General features: G+C 45.3%; 1 protein-coding gene across 1 annotated transcript in view; it reads left to right on the top strand.

Annotated features, from left to right (window-relative positions):
• Window positions 1-1,485, top strand: part of Efcab2 (EF-hand calcium binding domain 2) — a 111,800-nt gene extending 110,315 nt beyond the window's left edge. Inside the window, exon 7 of the mRNA XM_004626925.2 lies at window positions 996-1,485. Coding sequence (XP_004626982.1) covers window positions 996-1,111 — 116 coding nt within the window. The 3' untranslated portion in view covers window positions 1,112-1,485. The remainder of the gene's footprint in view (window positions 1-995) is intronic.
• The last annotated feature ends 19,084 nt before the right edge of the window (window positions 1,486-20,569 follow it).

Raw genomic sequence — 20,569 nt, 5'->3', positions numbered from 1 at the left:
CCATTCTTTTATTAGGCTGTAGGCATGATTTCCAAAGGACTCTGGACCACATTTCTCTAGTTTTGCAGTACCACCTTCATTGTCATCACAATCCAGATTGAATAATTTCAGTATTAGTAAGTGACTCCCAGCCTAGGAAGCGCTGTGATGGTGGTAGGTGACTGAAGCTCATGAGGTAAGCAGGCCTCAGGCCTCGGTAACTTAGCTGCTTGGGGAAGACTCTCCCTGCAGAGCCAAAGGTGGCAATTTAGATAGTCATACTGTTACTTAGGGTTAGGACACAGTTCTGTCTTAAATCCTCTTCAGTCTTTGCAACTTTTTTCCTGAGTTAGCTGTTCCTCTTGGTGAAACCCATCTCCACAGTGGCTCACAGCTCTTATCTGGATCCAACTAACACCCACAGATCTTCTCCCCAACTTGTGGTTTCATCTGCTGTTAAGCCTGAACCGAGCTCTCACAAGGAGCAGCTTTGAAATGATTAAGTTGCATCCTTCACGGGGGTCAGTGGGTGGCGCTCACACGGCCGGGTGGGTCAGGAAATGTTCCCAGATGGAATCGCTACAACTTCAGCTCTCGGTGATTTTACTGCACTTCAGTCACTTTGCAGAGCAAACGCTGAGTCACCTCTTCACACTCTTACTACATGTAATGATCAGCATCCCTGTAAGACCAAAGTCTCAGGCCAATCCTTTGCAGCTTCAGTCATTTGAGTTTAAGTTAGTAAACACCTGTACCCTTGATGTCTTTGTGTCCCGCTGCTGTTGTGACTGAGTAATGGATTCTACTGTTGGCTTGATCTGCAATGAGTAAGGGTAAGGGGAGTCCACGGCCTGCTAAGGTGCCCAGCAGCATGCTTTCGGGTGCTGGCCCTACAAAGCCAAGAAGGAATAGTGACGCTGTGGACACAGACTGGGCCCTGTGGCAATTGAGCTGGTTAGCAGAAAGAGAAAGACAAACTATTATGACCGATGAATTTCCTTTCTTGTCCCTCCCAGGTGAGCCCTTTTCTCAGGAGGAAATGGAAGAAATGCTGTCAGCTGCAGTTGATCCAGAATCAAACTTAATTCATTACAAAGATTACGTAACAACGATGGTGGTCGATGATAATTAAATATTCCAAAGACTTCAAAGAGAATTTGAAAAGCTGCTTGCAAGTTCTTGTTAGTTTCATATTTTAGCTTTTAATGTCCATATCTAATTAAATACTCATTAAAGATATTATTGTCCTGTGACATAGCTATTTCAAGACATTTTGTTTTCTATCTTATTTATTTATGGCATAGGCTCTTGCTTTGTAGTCCTGGTGAGCCTAGAACTTGCTATATAGCCCAGCCCTCAAATTCCTTATTTTCCTGCCTCATTCTCCTGAATGCTGGGATTACAAGTATGCACATCACACTTGGCAAGATACTTTGTCTTCTAAAGACAAACATAACAATTTAAAACTAAAATTATTTAGTATATCCAGTTTTCTGAAATGTTAAATTGCCAATTATTTAAACTCTAATTGCTATTTTTTTTAACATTTTAACATTAAAATAGATTATTTTCCATGATAAAGCCCATGTTACTTTCAAATAAAAAAACCTGTCAAAATGAAAAATGCTCACAATACCTTTAGACATAAAAAGATCTTAGGGACAGACAGAATGATCACAAATTGAAAATGAGGAGCAGTATGATGCAGGTTTCCTTCTTAAAAATAAATACTTCAGTAACCTGAATGTGGAACGTTTTTGCAGTAACTATTAATACTTATATACCAATTAATCTTATTTGAGATTATGGCTGCAAAAATTGTATTTGCTTTTCTTTTTTAAAAATTATTTATTTATTTTTGTATTTGCTTTTCTAGCATGTACTGTTTATGAAATGACTAGAGCAGTTGAGATGATTGAATCTAGGGGAAAGGCTAAATGAAAAAATATTTTATTAGTGCGTGTTTATAGTACAGAATGTTTACATTCCTTGTGGGGAGATAGTACAGGTATTGAGTGAAAACTGATAATGTAAGGTAGTGACAGATTCTGTCTTGGTCTTTGGAATTCTTGCCTACTTAGAATTATCTGTATGGGAAAATTGTCCTGAATGTTGGGTATCAGCCCTTCTGTTACCATAACAAAATGCCTGATATGGACTAGCTTCGTACCAAAGGTTTTAAGTCACTCAGTTCTAGACAGTCAGAGTCTAAATAGCACTGTGTGAACCCAGTGAGGGGCTACCCTTGATGCAAGGCCCGGGGCCAGATGGCAAAGCGTGCAGTGTATTGGAGGCTCGCCAGAAGCCCGGGGTGAGGGGACATGCTGCTCTCTTTATCGCGCCTTCTCCCCAAGGCTGCCTCCCAAGGACACTTCTGGTGACCTGAGGATCACCCAGGGGCCCATCTCCTAAAGGTTCCACCTCCCAGTAGTGCCTTTCTGAGGACCAGGCCTCTAGTACATGGACGTGGGGGTGGGTACATCATCAAACCATATCCAAATAATGATACAAAGTAAGAATATTGAGAAATTATTTGATGTTCGGGAGGTGTAGCTGCTTAAAGAACCGAATAAAGTTCCCTGGCACTAAGGGACACAGTGAAAAAATACACAGGGACTTATAAGCAAAGAGGAAAACAAGGTAAAGGGAAATGAGCCTCCACATATATTCTTTCATATGGCCCACAAATACATGCAGAATGTATGTTAGACAAATACAGAGAGACTGTCCCTCAAAGGCCTATGTATTAAAGACTTGATGCTCATAGTGCCCCTGTTGGAAGGTGGTGGAACCTTTTAAGAAATGGGGCCTAGTGGGAGACCATAGGTCCTCAGAGGTGCGCAACAAGGGATAGTGGGAATCCATCCCCTTCCTTTTCTCTTTTTACTTCTTGGGTACCATGAAGTGAGCAGCTCCTTCTGCTTTGTTTTCCTGCATTACTTAAAACCTCCAAAACTATAAGCCAAAGTAAACCTTTCCTCTTTCTAAGTTGGTTACTTCACGCATTTTGTTATAGTAACGGAAAGCCAACCAGTACAACTGCCTGTGTGTTGATACATGTAAACAAGTGACAATGTAAGACTGCTGGGGTTCTTCCTCATACACATGTCCCCAAACAAGGATGTGCTACTCAAGGGAATATTTATCACTGTTCACTTGTTTGCAAACTTTTACTGAGTATCACTAGGTAACCTGGTAGGAACTGGAGTGGAAAGATGACTACATCTCTAACAGGTGAGCATCACAGTTCACTGAGGGAGAGCGGCAAGCCAGACACCAGCATGTTCAGTGGAGCACCGTGGAAGTGCAGAAGAGGCAGCAAACGGCCAAGGGCAAGAGGAGCTTCCTGCTGGATGAAGGCGTACAGGAGGCCCCTTGGGAAAGGCGCCTCGTGACTTCAAACTCCAGTAGTGTTTTAAACTTCTAAAAACTTAGTAGTTTTTGGCTGGGGAGATAGCTCAGTGGAATAAGTGCTTGCCTGGCAAGCACAAGGTCCTGAGTTTGATCCCTGGTACCACCAAACAAAGCAAAACAAGACAACAACAAAAATACTTAGTAGTTTTTGACTTAGTAGTTTGCTCTGTGGGAAGCAGGGCACAGGGTATGTCAGCAGGGACAGCAGTGACAGAACCCCAGGGATGTCATGCATACACAGCGATCTGGAAAATGAAAGTCAACCAGTGTGTTTGCTGTTTAGGAGACTTGGGGGGCCCCGTGAGACATGAAACTGGAGCAGGAGAGAGAGAGAGGTATGTAAATGATATTGGGTTAGAGGTAGAGTTAAGGTTGTAGAGTTAGAGTTTATAGTTCTGAAGGCCATAGAAAAAGAAAGGTATCACTGGTAAATATGGCTGGAAAATAGATTTGAAGGGTCAAGACCTGAGGAGACTGGTTGAGCAGAGATTGAGGGAGTGAGTTTTAGAAGATGGAATGTCCCTGGCATGTGTGTGTTCTGGAGGCTGAGAGCCACCAAGAAAGTGGAGGAGCCGTGTTCAGGGCAAAAGAGGGACCAGCTTGAGAACAGTGAGCTAGCGTCCATAGTTCCTGCCTGATGATTCTCTCTGTCTTCTTCCCTCCCTTCCTCCTTGTTTCCTTTATCCCTTCTTCCTTCCCCTTCTCCCTCCACCCCCTCCCTCCCTTCTCTTCTCTCTACTTCCTCCCTCCTTCCCTCACTCCCTCCCTTCCTTTCTTCTTTGTTTCCTTACAGATGTGTTACAGAGCTTGAAGAGAGATTTTGACATATCTCTTGTGGGGAATGGGAGATGGAGTTGAGAAGGCCCAGGTGGGGATTTTCCAGAAACTCCAGGAGGTTTTGCTTAGTTATCCAAGCTCAGAAGTAAAAAGGTAAATTGTTGTACTGAGTTGAAGTTAGGATTTTGTCACGTGGAAGTAATGGAAGGGAGCAAAGGCCAAGAGAGCAGAAGAACCTGAAGAACCAAGAGTTCTGGTCCTTGGGTTGTGTATTTGGGAAGATCCATGTGCAGTGAGCCCAGTGGGCTGAGGGGTAGGGCCCCAGGTTCTAGAAGGGCACCGCTGGTGTTTGGGGAGCAAAGCTCCCCATTCCTCCATCCCCAGGAATAATGTGCTTTGTTTGAAATTCGACTTCAATGAATTCCTACAGTATTTCTCTTATTCTCCCACGTTATTATACTTCGCAGTTTAGCTATCATTTGTTACCTGATTGCTGTGTTTTAGGCCCTATTCTAGGTGCTTTACCTCATTTAATCCACTTGACCACCCAGTGAGAGACGTCCTGCTTTCCAGAGCTGGCAGCAAAGTCACACAGCTGGGGGCCTTGCCAGTCAGCCTTTCCCAGGTGACACTGTAACAACGTGCCTCCCGATCTCAGTCATTCACAAAGCAACAGTCATATGCTGCTCATGTTTTATGTTGGCTGGATGGTGCTTCGGGGTGCCGTCATCCTCCCCCCTTCCTAACCAAATAACCACGTATCACTGTTCGCCCAGGGCAACCCTAGCCTGGTGCCAGCATAATCCTGGCGTTATGTCCCTTTTACTCTTAGAAATAGCCCCAGTTTAGATGACTCACATGTGCTCATCCTTGTCACAAAATCAAGGGTAAAATCAATGGTAAGAAATCACTTCCTGAAGATCTTAGGAAAAATAGCCACAGTGGCGAGAGTAATAGAAAATGTTTCTTTCTTTAGTAGTTTCCCAAGATAAAATAACTCTTTTTCTGGGATCACTTGGAATTTTCTCCAGGTAAAATCCAAGTGATGAAACTCAGCTGTACCTTTTGAAATTGTCCCCCAGGGAAGAACCTAAGGGACCAGCTGTACAAAAGGGCCCTGGGAGTGCTCAGACAGGCCTGAGGATCGGCGACACACTGAAGCCAGGATGGAGGGTGGCAGAGTCGCAGAACACCCTTCAGGGTTGGCACACACCCAGGGCCCCCTTCTGCAAGCTGGCAGTAGCGTGCAGCCCAGTGGGTGAACCAAGGCAGGGACTTGTTTGGAGCAGACAAGACAGCCCTGAGTGGTCGCCCTAACCGCTACACCACCTGATGCTCGTATGTAAAAGAAACACAGTCTAGTGAATGAACCCCAGTCTCATGATAATCAAGTGGGCCAACACGCCCCCCATACTCCATACCCAGAAGGCAGCAGAAGGGACACATCAGGATTGACTGCCCCCCAAGGCCCACCTTCTGGAATTGTTCCAGAAGTTCTATCTGATGTCAAATGCTGTGCCTGTCTCAGGGGTATCCTTTCTGTTCGGTGGTCTCAGAGCTGGGTCTCGGGGAGGTAATGACCTCTTTCACACCAATTTCCCTGTTTCTTTTTTAAGACTACTGAACAGTGAAACACAGGCTTTCCCACAAGTCTCATTTTATATTGCAGTTGCTAGATAAACATACCATGTTTGCCAAGGGAGCCCTTTTATACTTTTGCGGCACTGAGGACTGAACCCACAGCCTGGCACATGCTGGCAAACTCCCTACCTCTGAGCTATGCCCCCAGCTGAACACTTTTCTTTCTACTCAACGCATTTCAGCTGCATTTTACCTCTTAATTGCCTACCTTGCTCTGAACATCCAATTTAAATCACAATAGCATTTTCCTGGCAAGGAGAGCTCAGGCTGTTGCACAGAAAGTTTGCTTATCCTGAGACTGGCCCAGCGGCCCTGCCTGCTCTGTAGAAAGAGGCTCTGTTCTCACACTTTCGGGGCTGGGAAGCTGCATGACTCAGGCCTGGGAGCCTGATGATCTTGTGCTCCAGTCCTGCTTTACCTGTGACTCACCTTTACCAGCTCTGCACCTCTGTCTGGAAGACAACGAACGAACGCTTTGGTCCCCCTCCTGCCTGCAGAAGCAAGTACCAAATGCCCAAGGGCTCCATGCCTAAGAGAGACGAAAGGCCCCTAGCTGGGAGGAAAGCTTCTAGCTCAGGGCAGGCTTGTTTCCTGTGACCTGGAGGCTTTCTTTCCTGTCTTCCTCTTCCTTTCCTGTTTCCATATAAGAAATTACCTTGTTTGTACAAGTAATTCCTTGTAGGATCAACATCAGTGCACGATCGCTCAGATAGGCTCATGGTCTGAATAATTCTACCCTGTGCCAGGCGTGGTGGCTTCTTCCTGGTATTTCTAAGGGTGTGGTCATCTGTTAGAAATTTCGGCCCCAACGCCCCCTTTCAGACCTCCAGAACAGAGGGGCCAGCGACCTACATCTTCACCTGACATCCTCAGCGGAGCCTCAGGCACACAGATGTCTAAGAGTCAGTCTGGGCGGTATTACATTGTGCAAGTGTGGGATTTGGCGTTGGGCTCTGCAGCTTAATGGATTATGTGATTGGCACGGGTGCTTGAGACCGCTGAACTTCTGCACCTCGGCGGGAAAGTGGGAAGGGGGAAGAACACCGGCCTTACTTCTAGGGCGGTGTGAAGACTGAGATCATAAGTGAAAATTCTCTAAAAGCTCTGAAGTATGACACAATTATTATTTATAGAAAACCAGGTAGGCAGGGAGGGAGAGAGCAATGGGGACAGAGAGAGATGAGATCCACTGCCTGCATGTAGCCAGTGTGGGAAAGAAGGACCTAGTAGGAAATTAACCTGGGGATGAGGAGCCGGAGCCTGCGCGGTGCTGATGGGGAGGTGCTGAGTTGCCCCCATGGTGCTGTCAGAGATGGGTCTGAAGTTCACTTCCATGGTGTGAAATCAGAAAGCGTAAGAGATAGACTTTCCTTCTTGTTCCCATTTTCCTACCCCCTTCCTCCTCTTCCTCTACTCCTCCTCCTCCTCCTCTCCCTTTTCCTCTTTCGGTTTTGCTTCCTCCCCCTCCTCCTCTCTCTGCTCTTCCTGCTCCCCCCTCCCCCTCCCCTTTCTCTGTTACTGCTCCACCGTAGGACTTTTGAAGCAGTATGAATCTGACTGGATCTCGTGGGTAAAATACTTAATCACTTGAGAAAACTTTTTTTAAAAAAAACAAAACAAAACAAAAGTTGAAAATTTGAGGTTGGTTGCTGAGTGCAGTGGTGCAGGCCTGTGATCCCAGCACTCCAGGCTGAGGTAGGAGGATTGTTGCAAGTTTCAGAGTGGCTTGGGCTACAAAGTGAGCTCAAGGCCAGCCTGAGCTGCATATTAAGACCTTGTCTTGAAAAAGAAAAGAAAATTTCATTCTTTCCTCTGGCATGGTTATACTCATGGGTGTTCCAAATGTCAAATATTCTATTAAACCTTCAGTTATTCAATAAAAAATCTTGATACTTTTAATCATTTATTGCTGCTTATGAAATTAAATGGGATTCAGGTATCATACGACTTGAAATATCGATTTAAAACACATCAAGGGGGCCAGTGAGATAGCTCAGCCATCTAAAGCGCCTGCTTAGGCAAACTTAGGCAGCCATAGGGGGCTGCAGTTTGATCCCCGGCACTGCATGCTGTGCCAGCCCTGCTGGGGCTGAGCCTGCCAAAAATAAAAAAGTAAAAAAAAAAATGAAACACACTGAGGTTTGTTTTGTGTCTGGAACACTTGGTTTGAAACATCTTGCTCACTGCTAGGGGTGCCGTCGCAGCCCCAGTGCCGCACTCAAAGGCTGAAACTAACTTAAGTTCATTGTTAATAAGTACAACGAGGGATAATAGTGAATAAGTTTAAATTTAAAAATTGAATGCAGTAAAGGGCACGTTACCATTACCGCGCTGCGGAATACTCCCTCTCTCTTCAGACACACCCATCCTACCATTCTTCCCGCTTCCTGAAGCAGCGAGGAAGTCCTCTTTCCTGCGTGTCTTTATGAAGCATGATCAAAATGCAGCCAACACTGAGAGCCATCAGTGGAAAGGAGCCTTGTACAAATGCCGTGTTCTGTCCTTGCACATCCCACTCACCAGACGTGGTCACCTTCTGGCTCTTTCCCAAAGACAAAATGACCGTGGAAGGTGAGCACTTGGGATTGATTCCGGACATCGAGGCAACCCCCGCAGCACAGCAGAAGACACTCATGCGAGAACACTTCCAGAACTGCGCTTTTTACTGTAATAAGTTAAACATTCACTGTTTTGATCATATCTACTCTCCTTGAAAATTTCCAAGATGTTTAGTTGCTTCCTATCAAATCTGATTAGACTGTTTTATCTTGTAACATGGCTAACAAAGAACGCAGTTCTACCAGGAGTAGAATCTTTAGCTCTGCCGTTTTGGTCTTTGGTGCTAAGAAGTGAACCCGGTGCGCTGCATGTCCCAGGCCTGCACTCCACCCAAGCCACGCCGTAGCCCACCTCACTGTTCACTTGAAGCTCCAGTTCTAGGTGACTTGTTTTCTAAGGTAACATCTGCAAGTTCTCCACTTAACGTGGCACCCCCACATTTAGTAAGCACAACGCAGTAAGCAGGGCTGAGCTGGAGGTGCCTGTGGGCCCAGGGCAGACTGCAGGCCTGGGGATGTGGAGCAAGCAGGGGCCATAGGGTCATCCGAGAGCAGAGCATGATAACCAGGTACCCTGGCAAGACTGCTGCGGTGGCCTGGTGTCAGCTCAGCTCCTGTCCAGAGGGATGCCCGTCTTCATGTCCCTTACAGACCAAGGCTCATCCTATGAGTCTTCTGCCACCAGCCACATCTGCAGCAGGGGGAAAGTCCTCTGGCAAGAAATCAGGGGCCTGTCGGGGAGGAGAAATAAACAAGTAAAGAAATAAAACAAATATTACTTCAGGCTTGCACCACACTAATTAGTTATTAGTAACCTAATCTATTTTAAATTATGAACAAATGCCTAAAATATAGCTTTTTTTGGTGCTGTGGCTCGAAACCAGCACCTTGTAAATGCTAGTCACGTGCTCTGTCACTTAGCTATATCCTAGCTTCAAATATAACTTGTAATGACTGAATCATGTGGGTTTAGATGCATCTTTATTTAGTTAGTTCCCAAACCAGAAAAAAAAGAAAAAGAAAAAAAAAGGAAATATTTAGTTAGTTCCTTACACTTGGTTATTTAGATAATTTTCAGATTTTTTAAAATGTTCAGATTTTAGATGTAATGATTTGTGATGAACATACAAGTAATTGGATTTTTTAAAAAATATTTTTAGTACAGGGTCTTACTACATATATTGGACTCATAGTGATTCTCCTGTTTTCAGCCTCCAAAGTGCTAGGATTACAGGCATGTGCCACCCCCCCCATCTCCATCGCCCTCTCAGCACACCCTGGGGCTGGGCTAGCACAGCACCCCAGGAATCGAACCCCAGTCCCTGTGTCTGTCTAAGCAGGATCTTTGATCCACTGAGCTATCTGACTGGCCCTCCAAGTAATTGAATGTTAATTGAGGGCCAGGGATTCAGCTCAGCTGCCTAGCACCCGCCTGGCAAACGCGAGAGCACAATTCCCAGTACCAAGAAGAAAAAATTCAATTGTGTGCCTGGCAACCCTTCCTAGAAGCCTAACTGCTGGGTCAATTTTGAAATGATGGGGACATATTCGGAGTCTTTACCCACACCCTGCATCCCAGATCTTCCTCAGAATATTTATTTTGAAGTTTGCCAATTTAATGGCCAAAATCAGTGTCTTGGCTTTTTTAAACTTTGTGATCTATTGATTACTGGAACTTTCCAAAACCCATGAGGATATGCAGGGTTCACTTAGGGTAGCTTTGAGCAGCAGCGTATGGGGCCACACACACTGTCTTTTCAGGGAGTACAGTAAGCCCCCTCTGGCTGCTGTGAAATGGACTCACACAAAGCTCAACAGGTAGAATCTGAATTCCAGAGCAACGCTTCCTTCCACAGCAGTTACTCCCTGCATCAGGCTGTTAGTGACAACGAGTCAGTGTGGAACAGAGCAGTTAGCAGGAAAGGTCACAAACTTTCATCAACAAAGCAGAAACTGGGGAAATAAGGATCAGATACAAAGTGAAGAGTTATCGATCATCAGAGCCAGCCCAGTGGGAAGGGCCCGCTGGCCACCAGCTTCTTCAAGTGGGAAGTCTCCTACTACTGCAATTCAGTTTTTATTAGGAAACACTTCTGAAATTCCCAACTCATACCAGACACTGTGATAGGCACCAGAGATGGAACAGAGCCTTGATCTCGGGAGATTGCAGTCATAGGAGAGAGACAGTGACGTAAATAATTCCATCAAGCAATCATTATTCGCCCCCATTGGAAAATCAGATAGTGGAAGACCTCGTGGTGTGAGGAACATAGGAGCCACACGTGGTTGGCAGGTCTCTAGCACTTCTGGGTTGGAGAAAATGTTCCAGAATGAAATGGCTTAAGGCCCAGGCTGAAATAGCTTTACAGCATGGTGCGGGGGAAAGAATGGACCTGCCTTTGAATTCCAGCTGTGCTCCAAGCAGGATAAGAGGCACCTGTTCTGTCTGTACCTCTGTTGACCAGCTTCAAGATGGCATCAACCTCATAGATAATTATAAGCCTAGATAAAGCATCAAGGCGTCTCTGCACTGAGGACTACATAAGTAGAGCTGTACCATTATGAAGTGTCAGTAAACATCTGCTGGGTGAAGGAGTAGAAGCGTTTTGTCTATATAGTGATTCTTTTTCAATTGTATAATGAGGTTGGGACTGGATATGGCAATAGAGAGAGTCATTTTCCTAAGCTTGTGACCTCGGGGACTTCATGAAAAGGGTGTCCATACCTTTATTTTTCTGTACTGGGGATTGAACTCAGGACCTTGTGTTTGCTGGGCAAGCGCTTATTCTACTGAGCTATCTCCCCGGGCCCCATATCATTTTAACTGTGTTAATTCAATTAGTATTTATGGATCAATACTTGTGCTAAGAACTGTTCTAATAAACAAAGCAAAGTCCCAGTTCTTATGGAACTCAAGTGCTCTTTGAGAGGCAGATGACATATCCATAAATGTCAGTCATGTGAAGAAAAATATTATGGGGGAAAAAAACAAAGCCAGAGAAGGAGTGATGGGGCAGTGTTGTCTAGGAGGGACATTTGAGCAGTGACCTCTAGGAAAGGAGGGGAGAGCATTCCTTGCAGAGGACTGTTGGTAGCCTGAAGGGACACAAAGAGGTCACTCAGGTGGAGCCTGAGTAGACAGAGGGACAGAAGATGAGGACACAGAGGCAGGAAGACCTGTGAGGGGCTCAGTGGCAGGGAGTATGTGATGACATGAAGGGAAGCCACTGAATGACGCTGAACCATGATGTGGGCTGTTAAAGGGACAATGACATCACAGACAGAGCAATAGTAGTGGCTGTGATAAGGGCTGTTGGTCTGGGATCCATTTGGAAGGAAGACACCAAAGGACTCTGGCTCCAGATGGATTGGATGTGAGAAGAGGGAGAGAGGAGTCAGGGAGGACCCCAGGGTTTGGGTCTGAGTGACGAGGAACCACTGGCTGAAGAAGTTCATGGAGAAGATCAAGAGTGTGGTCTAGGACAGATTCACACTGAGAATCCACTAAGCATCTGCCTGAGCCCAGGCTGGGATCGGAGGGGACAGGGTACAGATGGCATTGAAAGGCACGTGGGGATGGATGGGGTCACCTAAGCAGGAGGGTGGATACCAAGGAGAAACTCTGGACCTGTGGCAGCCTAAATTAGAGTTGGGGGAAAGAGAAAGATCAGCATGAGAGACGCAGACTGGGTGCCCCCAGCATGCATTCTGTCCCCATTCTGCGGACCACAGGGGATTTCTTTTATGGTTCAGTACTAAAGTGTTAGGAAAAAAAAAAAGCCTCATATCCAGAAGTGGGCCTGACTGGAGAAGGCAGTCATGGGAGGTGTGTCCCGGAGGTGTGCTCTTGCCCCAGCTCCTCCCTTTCCTCTCTGCTTCTGACCGCTGGGCCTTGAGCAGCTTTCCCCCATCATGTCCTTCTTCATGCCATTTCTGCCCTGGAGTCAGTCGACTGTGGACCAAACCCACTGGAATCCGTGAACCAAATAAATCTCTCCTCCTTTACGTTGGGGTGTCACTATACCCAGGTCTGTATCCCAGCTCTTCCCTTCTGGAGTTCAGAGCCCCCGAGATAATGTGGACCCACTTAGAGGAGAAGATACTATGGTTATGATGGTTTTCGGGAGTTTAATGAAGCATCAGGATGGAGAACTGTGTGTCTTGGTTGTCTTTCTCATCGCTGAGACAAAATACCTGACACCCAGAGGCTTCACAAAGGGGAACAGTTTAGAGGAGGCAGAAGGTAGCAGAGCAAGAGAGGGGACCAAAAGTGAGCCCAGGAGCATCTTCTTTCTGTCCCTTCTATATTCCATGGAGGCTGGAGGGATTAGGGTGTGCCAAACCAATCAGTGGGCTGATTTAGTTATTGCTCACCCTCAATCCCAGCATCACACACTCTAGATTCAGCCACCCCTGAGAAAGCCCCGCATGAGGCTTTGGGGGGACATCTGGACACAGCCTTGAGCAGTATAGGCAGCTCTTTTCCCTATTTCTGTCCCACCTGCCAAGAGCAGGACAGCCAAGCCCTTTGCCATCCTTGTGATAAGGCCCCACCCGGCTTTGGCTCAGGGAAACCATCTGCCTAGCTTTCCACTGCCCACCAGAGACTGCGCTCCCAACTCCAGTTCCTTGCTGCCTGAGCAGGGCCTTTTGGAAATGGTTTCTCAACTCTCCTCTGCTTGCAAGAGAAGCCCTGGCCCACCAGGATTCAAAGCAGTTTGGTGTGGAAGGTGGGCGCGAGGGATTCCTTTTTTATGTTTTCCCCTTTTGCAGCTTTGAGAATAAAGCATAAAACAATGACTCTGAATTATCCTACGTGGCAGAAGGGGATGTCTCATTGTCCAGCTATGATGTGATATACATAAGCTTTAGTAAAGTTTAATGGTGAAGAGGTCATGGGCAGTGGTGCCACGGCCCCACGTAGTGCTCCCTGGCTGTCAGTTCAGGGCCAGTCCTATCCCCATTTCCATATACCACCCTCTCCCTCAAAATTTGCTTGATTTTGAAGCAAATCAAGACATCATTTCTTTCCATCCATATTTTTTCCAGTAGATTTGTTTGCTTATTTATTTGCTAAGGATTGAACCCTGGGCCTTTGCACTGAGTTACATCCCCAGCCCTTTTTGTTATTTATTTGACATAAGATCTCTCTAAGTTTCAAAGTAGTCCAGGCTGGGCTCAAACTTGCGATCCCCTTGCTCAGCCTCTCAGGGTAGAGGTTTTATAGGTGTGTGAGAGACCACTGGCATCCATAAGCATATTTCAGGGACAAGGACTCTTTAAAGTGGAACCATAGCCATGATAACTATGGCCAGCTCTCAAAAATAGTAACTGCTAAATACTATCAAATAGTCAGCCTCTGTTCAAATCATCGATTTCTCTATAAATGCAATGAGTGACTTAAAAAGTAGTTTGTGTTAAGAGTCATGAGTCACCATTGTGTTTGGCTGACATGTTTTGAAAGTTTTCTTTAGTGTATAGTTTTCACTTCAGCCTCTTTTATTTCTGTTGCTTTTGGTTTTGCACTTTAATTATTGAAGAAGCGTAAGCATTTGTCTAGCACCATTTTTATAGCCTAGGTTTTGCTGGTTGCATCCTTATGGTGTCTGTAGTTGGATGTATTCTTCTGCCTTGCCCAGCTGTAAATTAGCAGTTGGCTCTGGTGGATTGAGCAAATTCAGGTTTGATTTGAGGGGCCAGAAAGATTGCTATATAGGCATTGTCCTTGCAACAGGAGGTAAACAATATCTGATTGTCTCTCTGTGACTTCAGTCCTATTGCTGGTGAATGCTAAGCCCAGTAATACCTCACGCTGCAAGAAGGGACAATCGAATTCTGCCATTTCTTCTTCATTTGTTAGTTGAAATTGTTCTTCAAAGAAAAATATTCTCCACCTATTATTTAGGTACTCAGTGATATGAGCCTATAAACAAAAGCAAGGGAAGTATGTGAATGTTTTGTAGCTTTGAAAAAAATTGATTTTTTTTTGTTATTGCCTAACAGTGACCAACTGGTTTTTAGTATTGTTGTAAACTTGTGAACATGGTGTATTTCAGTCCATTGTGGTTATAAATCCTAGTGATGCTCTTAGTCTCCCATCTCCAGTTGGTGGAGGCTGTTTGGGTAAACTGAGGCAAAGTTGAGACCACTGAGACAGGCAGAGTTTAAGCAATGTGCAAGGACTTTATCTGCAGGCTGGGTGTGGCCGGGTCAGGGGTGAAAAGGCTGTTGGCCCTGAGCAAGGGGCAAGGGTATGTTTTTTAGAGAGGTTTAGGTAGGGGAGGGGGACATTGCTAAAATTTGAGTCTCTGAGTAGGGGCTCTAGGGCTACGTGAGAGACAGGACAGTGTGGGGTGCAGGGGTGCTGGCAGACACAGCATGTTTCTTGTTTTTCACAGAATCAGTTCTGCAGGTTGTGTAGGGTGGCTGCAAGCTGGATGTATGAACTACAGGGGAGAGTCGGGGTGCTTCCTGTTGAAGGCTGAGCCCCTGAAGGTGTGAATAACAGGTCTGCTTGGGGAGTTTTTCTCTCCTCGCTGAGTATGGCTCTAATTTGGAGACCTGACAGGGGCCTTCCCAGCTTGGCTTCTGTTCTGGTTTACATCTAAATACTCTCCTAAAGTCTCATGTGCTCGTACGTAGGTGGGGCTTTGGCAGGTGATGGGATCATAGGGTGATGATACTCTTCAGTGGATTGGTCCACTGATGAATTCATAGCTGAAGGGAGGTGAAGTCTGGTTGGAAGAGGTGGGTCGCTGGGGTGTGGCCTGGAAGAATCTCCCTCCCTCCTTCCTCCTTGATCTTCCTGCTTTGTATTTTAGACAAGGGTCTACAGGGTGTTCAGGGTCTCGCTACTAGATCGGACTTGCAGTGATCCACCTGTTTACAGCCTCCCAGGAACTGGGATTACAGGTGCATGCCACCACGCCCAGTCTCAACTGTCATCTCAGCAAGCCCCGGGGGCAGGGCCAGCATGGCAGGTCGGGGGATCAAACCCTGGCCCCTGTGCCTGCTTGCAGGTGCTTCAATCCACTGAGCTATTTGGCCAACCTTCTTCCTGCCTCTTGTCAACCAACCATGAACTATTTCTCCTCAGTCACACCCCATTGCCGAGGCTCTGCCCTGGAGCCAACTGACTGTGGACTGAAACCTCTACAAACTCTGAGCCAAAATAAACCTTTCCTCTTTTAATTTATGGGAGTTAGGCGTTGTGTCTCAGACATGAGGAAAATAACTAAGATAGCTTCTAAAAGTGACCTGCAAATGGTGTGTGATGTTTAAGATTTATCTTGTACCCGTATGGTATTGGTTTAATTTCATCCTGTCAGGCTTTGGTGACCTGAAATTAGGTCATCAGTGGGCCTTTTATAGAGATGTATTACTTTCAAGTCTTACTTGGTCTGTGTTAGAGATTTTCAGACCTTTTTACAGCTTTTTCCGCACAGTCCTACACAATAGTGCACAGGCAGAAAACTCGCTGGTTACACGAGGATCACAGACACTGCTAAATCAGTTTCAAGGAACTTAATACCTTCTGGATATAGAAGTTATCTTAGCGAATACCTCTGGAACCTGAGGCCAAAGTTGTGGCCTTATTTTTCAGCTCAAGACATAATTCATTCTGGGGAAAGCAGGAGTCACGACTCACCAGTGTGTTTGGTTAACACATTTTAAAGTTTCCTCTAATGTACAGTCTTTCTTCCTACCACCATCCTCCCCACCCCTGGCTAATTACTCACTGAAGAAACCAAGGTGTTTATCGTCCAGCATTTCTTTCCCACAGTCTGGGTTTTGCTAGTCACATTGCTAGTCACAGTGTACATCATTGAATGTATTCTTGTGTCCAACTTGTAAATTGGCAGCTGGATCTGAGCTTGATCAAAGTAAGGCTTGATTTTGTGGGGGTTGCTGGATAACTTTGGAATCTTGTAACAACCAATTCAGGTATAATAAGCAACTTCAAATTCCAGGGCCTGGAATTACATAGGGATTTGTAACGTTTCGTATTTTGAGTTTGTGTGTGTGTGTGTGGATTTTTAAATTCCAACTTTTTTTTAATTTTTTTTAATTTTTTAAATTTTTTTTTAACATTTATTTATTGTGTGTGGGGGGGCAGCTCAGCCCACCAGGGGGCGCAGCTGGCTGGCATGTGGTGCTGGGGGATCGAACCGCGGTCTCTGTGCTTTGCCAACATTGTTCCAAGTAGGTGCTTTAGACCACTGAGCCATCTCTCCAGCCCCTCCAACTTTTTTGTAAAACAACAAAAATGCAAAACAGAGTAGGAGGCAGAACTGCTTAAAATGTGGTAAAAGCAAAGCACACTATGTCTTTGTCACTGACCATTCAGCTTAGACTTCATAAAAGGAGGAACAAGTAAGCAGTTGGAAAGACCAAGGATTGTTTATTTTAGTACTCAGATGGAGGAGGATCAGGGGTGCCTTCCTTGTAATTAGGAAGAAGAGGCCAGAGAAAGGAGGTCTGTGAGCTGCTGTTGGGCAGAACTCCGTGGTAGCAGGTGCTAGATCTATGGAAGAGAGGGTGGGGAGGAGGAGAGTGGCTGTGTATGACAGGCCTGCTGTTGGGAGTAGGTGAGAAGGTTGCAGTTGGCCTCCTTACAGCAAGTACCTGACATAAATCTATTTATAAAGTGAGAACGTCTGGTTTGGCTCATGGTTTTGGAGTTTCCAGACTAGGAATGTTTGGTTCCGATGCTTTTGGGCCTTTTGCGAGGCATCACATCATAGTGGGAGGTTATGGCTTGTGTCTAGTGGTCCCCCAAAGCCTCATGCAGTCATGGGGTGGTTTCTAGAGTTTGTGATTAATTCTTGATGCAATGCTCAGATTACGGGTGTGAGTGCTATTCCTGCCTGGGGTGGGTAACCTGCATTACAATGTAAGGAAGGGGTAGGGGCTTGCCTCTGCTGCTCCAGCCACTGCTCCCCTCGCCTTTGCTCTTTGCTGTTTTCCGTAGCCATGAATGGTTGCCCTCTGTCATGTGCCGCTCTGCCTTGGAGCCAGCTGAATATGGACCGAAACCTCTACTAACTATGTGCTAAATAAACCTTTCCTTCCTTAATTCTGGGTGTTGGGCATTTGTCCCAACAATGAGAGAAAAGTAACTGAGACATGCGAGGATGCAGCAGAGCAAAGCAGTTTACCTTAGTGCTGGAAAGCAGGAAGAAAGAGGACACCAGTGTCTCACAATCCCCTTCTCAGTCATGGCCCCAGTGACCTGAAGACCTGTCACTACACTGCACCTCTTCTAGGTACCACCCCCTACCAACCGTGCCACTCTGAGGACCAAATGACCCTTTGGAGAATACCTCAGATACAAATTTAATTTCAAGAGAAAACACGTTTTTAGTCTAAAATTTATAAATATGGAGGAGGATGGGTTCAGAGATATGACAGTGAAAAGGGACAGGGGAGACATAGGCTGAACACACGGAGCCAGAGCCAGAGACCAGTTGCTTCAAGTTTCTTTTCTGAGACAATGGAAATAAGAGGAAGAGCTTATTTTGATGAAGTCACCGGAGAGGAAGCTACACATGAAACACAGCCAGATGTAAGTTGTTTTGAAACTACCTTTGAAGGCACTGATCACCATGTTAGGTGATTGAAAAGAGACTCCCTATGAAGAAATTTCAGTGCAGAAACAATAAGAGAACCAGACCCCCATGTCTCTTTCACCCACCCAGTCAGTCTCCATATGCCTAAATTGATAGGTAGCTTCAATGCAATCTCAATCAAAATAGCAGCAACACTCTTCACAGAACCAGGGAAAAGAGTCACGAAATTGACATGGAACCCGAATAGCAAAAGCAACCCTGGGTAACAGAAACAAAGTAGCAGGCCCCACCATCCTGGATTTCAAGCTACTGTTACAAAGCTACAGTGGCCAAAGCAGATGATCCTGGCACAAAAGCAGTCCCTTGGACTAATGGGACAGATTAGAAGGTGCATAAACGACCCAGACACATTGAGTCCACTGATGTTTAACAAAGGGGCCAAACATAGATGCTGGAGCAAAGAGAGCCTGGCTAACAAACGGCACTGGGGACACTGGTTCACACATCTGAAGAGTCAGTCTCCATCCACACCTATCACTATGCACCATAAAATAAAACCAAAACGGATCAGAGATCGCACGGTAAAACAGACACTTTCAACCTGCCGGAATAGAATAGATAAACCTCTTGAAGGCACAGGTCAGGACTTTCTAAACAGGACCCCAGTTGCACAAGAGCTAACATCAAGAATCAACAAATGGAATTAAATCAAATTGAGAAACTTCTGTACAGGAAAGGAAACAACTAACAGAGTAAAGAGACAACTTCTGAAATGGAAAAAAAATATCTTGGCCAGCTACTCCTCTAACAGAGGAGTAATAGCTAGAATTTGTGAAGAACTAAAAGAAAAAATTAGGCCTTTCCAGAATAAAAGACCCAATCAAAGAACGATACAGCGAAATGAACAGACGCTTCTCAGAAGAAGTACAAGTGGCCAATAAACACGTGAAAAAATGTTTGCCGTCACTAGCCATCAGAGAAACACAAATTGAAACAGTATGAGATTCTGCTTTACTCTAAAAAGAATGGCTACCACCAAGAAATCAAATAATAACAAATATGGGTGAGGCTGTGGGGAAGAAGGAACTCTCCTAGGCTGTTGAGAGAAATGGAAGCTAGTATAATCACTTTGAAAATCAGGATGGAGATTCACTTAAAAACCCTAAAACTAGAAGCTCCATTTGACCTGGCTATTCCTCCTCTAGGGATCTTCCCAAAAGAGCTGAAGACGTCATCTTATAGTGCTATGTCCGTGCCCGTGTTTATAGAAGCACAGCTCCGACAGGCGACAGGACGAGGAAAGTGTGGTATTTGTACACAAACGCGAACTATTCCGCCATAAAGAAGGGTAGATTTGAGTTGTTTATAGAAGAAGGGATGCAGCTTGAGACCATAATGTAAAGCGAAATAAATCAGACAGCAAAACTTAACTAGGTCATAACTTTTCTTTATGAGAAACCCAAAGTATAAACACTTTAAAGGGAGAAGAAGGCCAGGTGCGGTGGCACACGCCTGTAAGCCTAGCACTTGGGAGGCTGAAGCACGCCATGAGTGGCCATGAACTGTCCATAGCCAGCCTGGAATGCAAGTGAGACCTTATCACAACAAACAAAACGGATAGACAAGAGGAAACGGGAAGATACAGACTCTCCTCATTTAAGAGAGTTCTGTGCTTACAACTTGGCATTTAACTGAATTGGCCGCTAAGTGAGGAATCGTATAGAGTATGTACATTACAATATTCAGAACAGAGAAATGGCCAGAGGATGGGCTGGGGATGTAGCTCAGTGCACAAGCACCTGCCTGGCAAGTACAAGGCTCTGAGTTCAATTTCTGGTACCCCCCACAAAAAGAGAGAGAAGAAGTGGACAAAGGAAACTCCAACTTGATGATTTTGCTTTATTTTACATAACTCTTAGAGGCAGTATGCAGTGTGCAACAGAACATAAACCTACAGTGCTGCACTATATAGTACAATCAGCAAAAATTACTGCACTGTATAAACAAGGTGTACTATACAAAACAGGACACTGAGGCTTTATAAACAAGATATACAGACTGTACAAATAAGGTGGGTAGTAAGTCCAAGCAGTGGGTGGTAAGTCTGGACAGCATCTCTATCCTAAGTCTGAACAGCCCTTAAACAGGTAGGTCGTTAAATGATTATCTATATCTTCTATAAGTGGGAAGAGATTTAACAATGGAAAGAGGGAGAAGAAAAGGGGAATAACAAGAATTAAGGCATGTTATGTACATGTACCTGTTCCCAAATGAACATAATCATTGTTTAGTATGAATTTGTACCACCGCCCCTCAAAAAAAAAAAAAAAAAGAAAAGAAAAGAAAAGAAAAGAAAAGAAAAAAAAAAGCTAGGATCATCTGTCTTGATTTAGTCTTGTCCATAAATGGCTCCCCTCGCTTCTGCTGGATATTTCAAAATGAATTCCAACATCACATTATTTGGGCTTAATTCCCACACTTGGGAGGCTGAGGCAGGAAGATCTTGCAAGTTCAAGGCCAGCCTGAGCTACAAAGTGACCTCAAAGCTGGCCTGAACTACATAGTGAGACCCTGTCTCAAAAAGACAAAACAGGGCTGGTGAGATGGCTCAGTGGTCTAAAGCACCTACTT

Source organism: Octodon degus, unplaced genomic scaffold (genome assembly GCF_000260255.1).
Source record: "Octodon degus isolate 3935 unplaced genomic scaffold, OctDeg1.0 scaffold00017, whole genome shotgun sequence".
NCBI lineage: Eukaryota > Metazoa > Chordata > Mammalia > Rodentia > Octodontidae > Octodon > Octodon degus.
The sequence above is the reverse complement of the archived record's forward strand: the minus strand, read 5'-3'. Positions and strand labels throughout refer to the sequence as shown.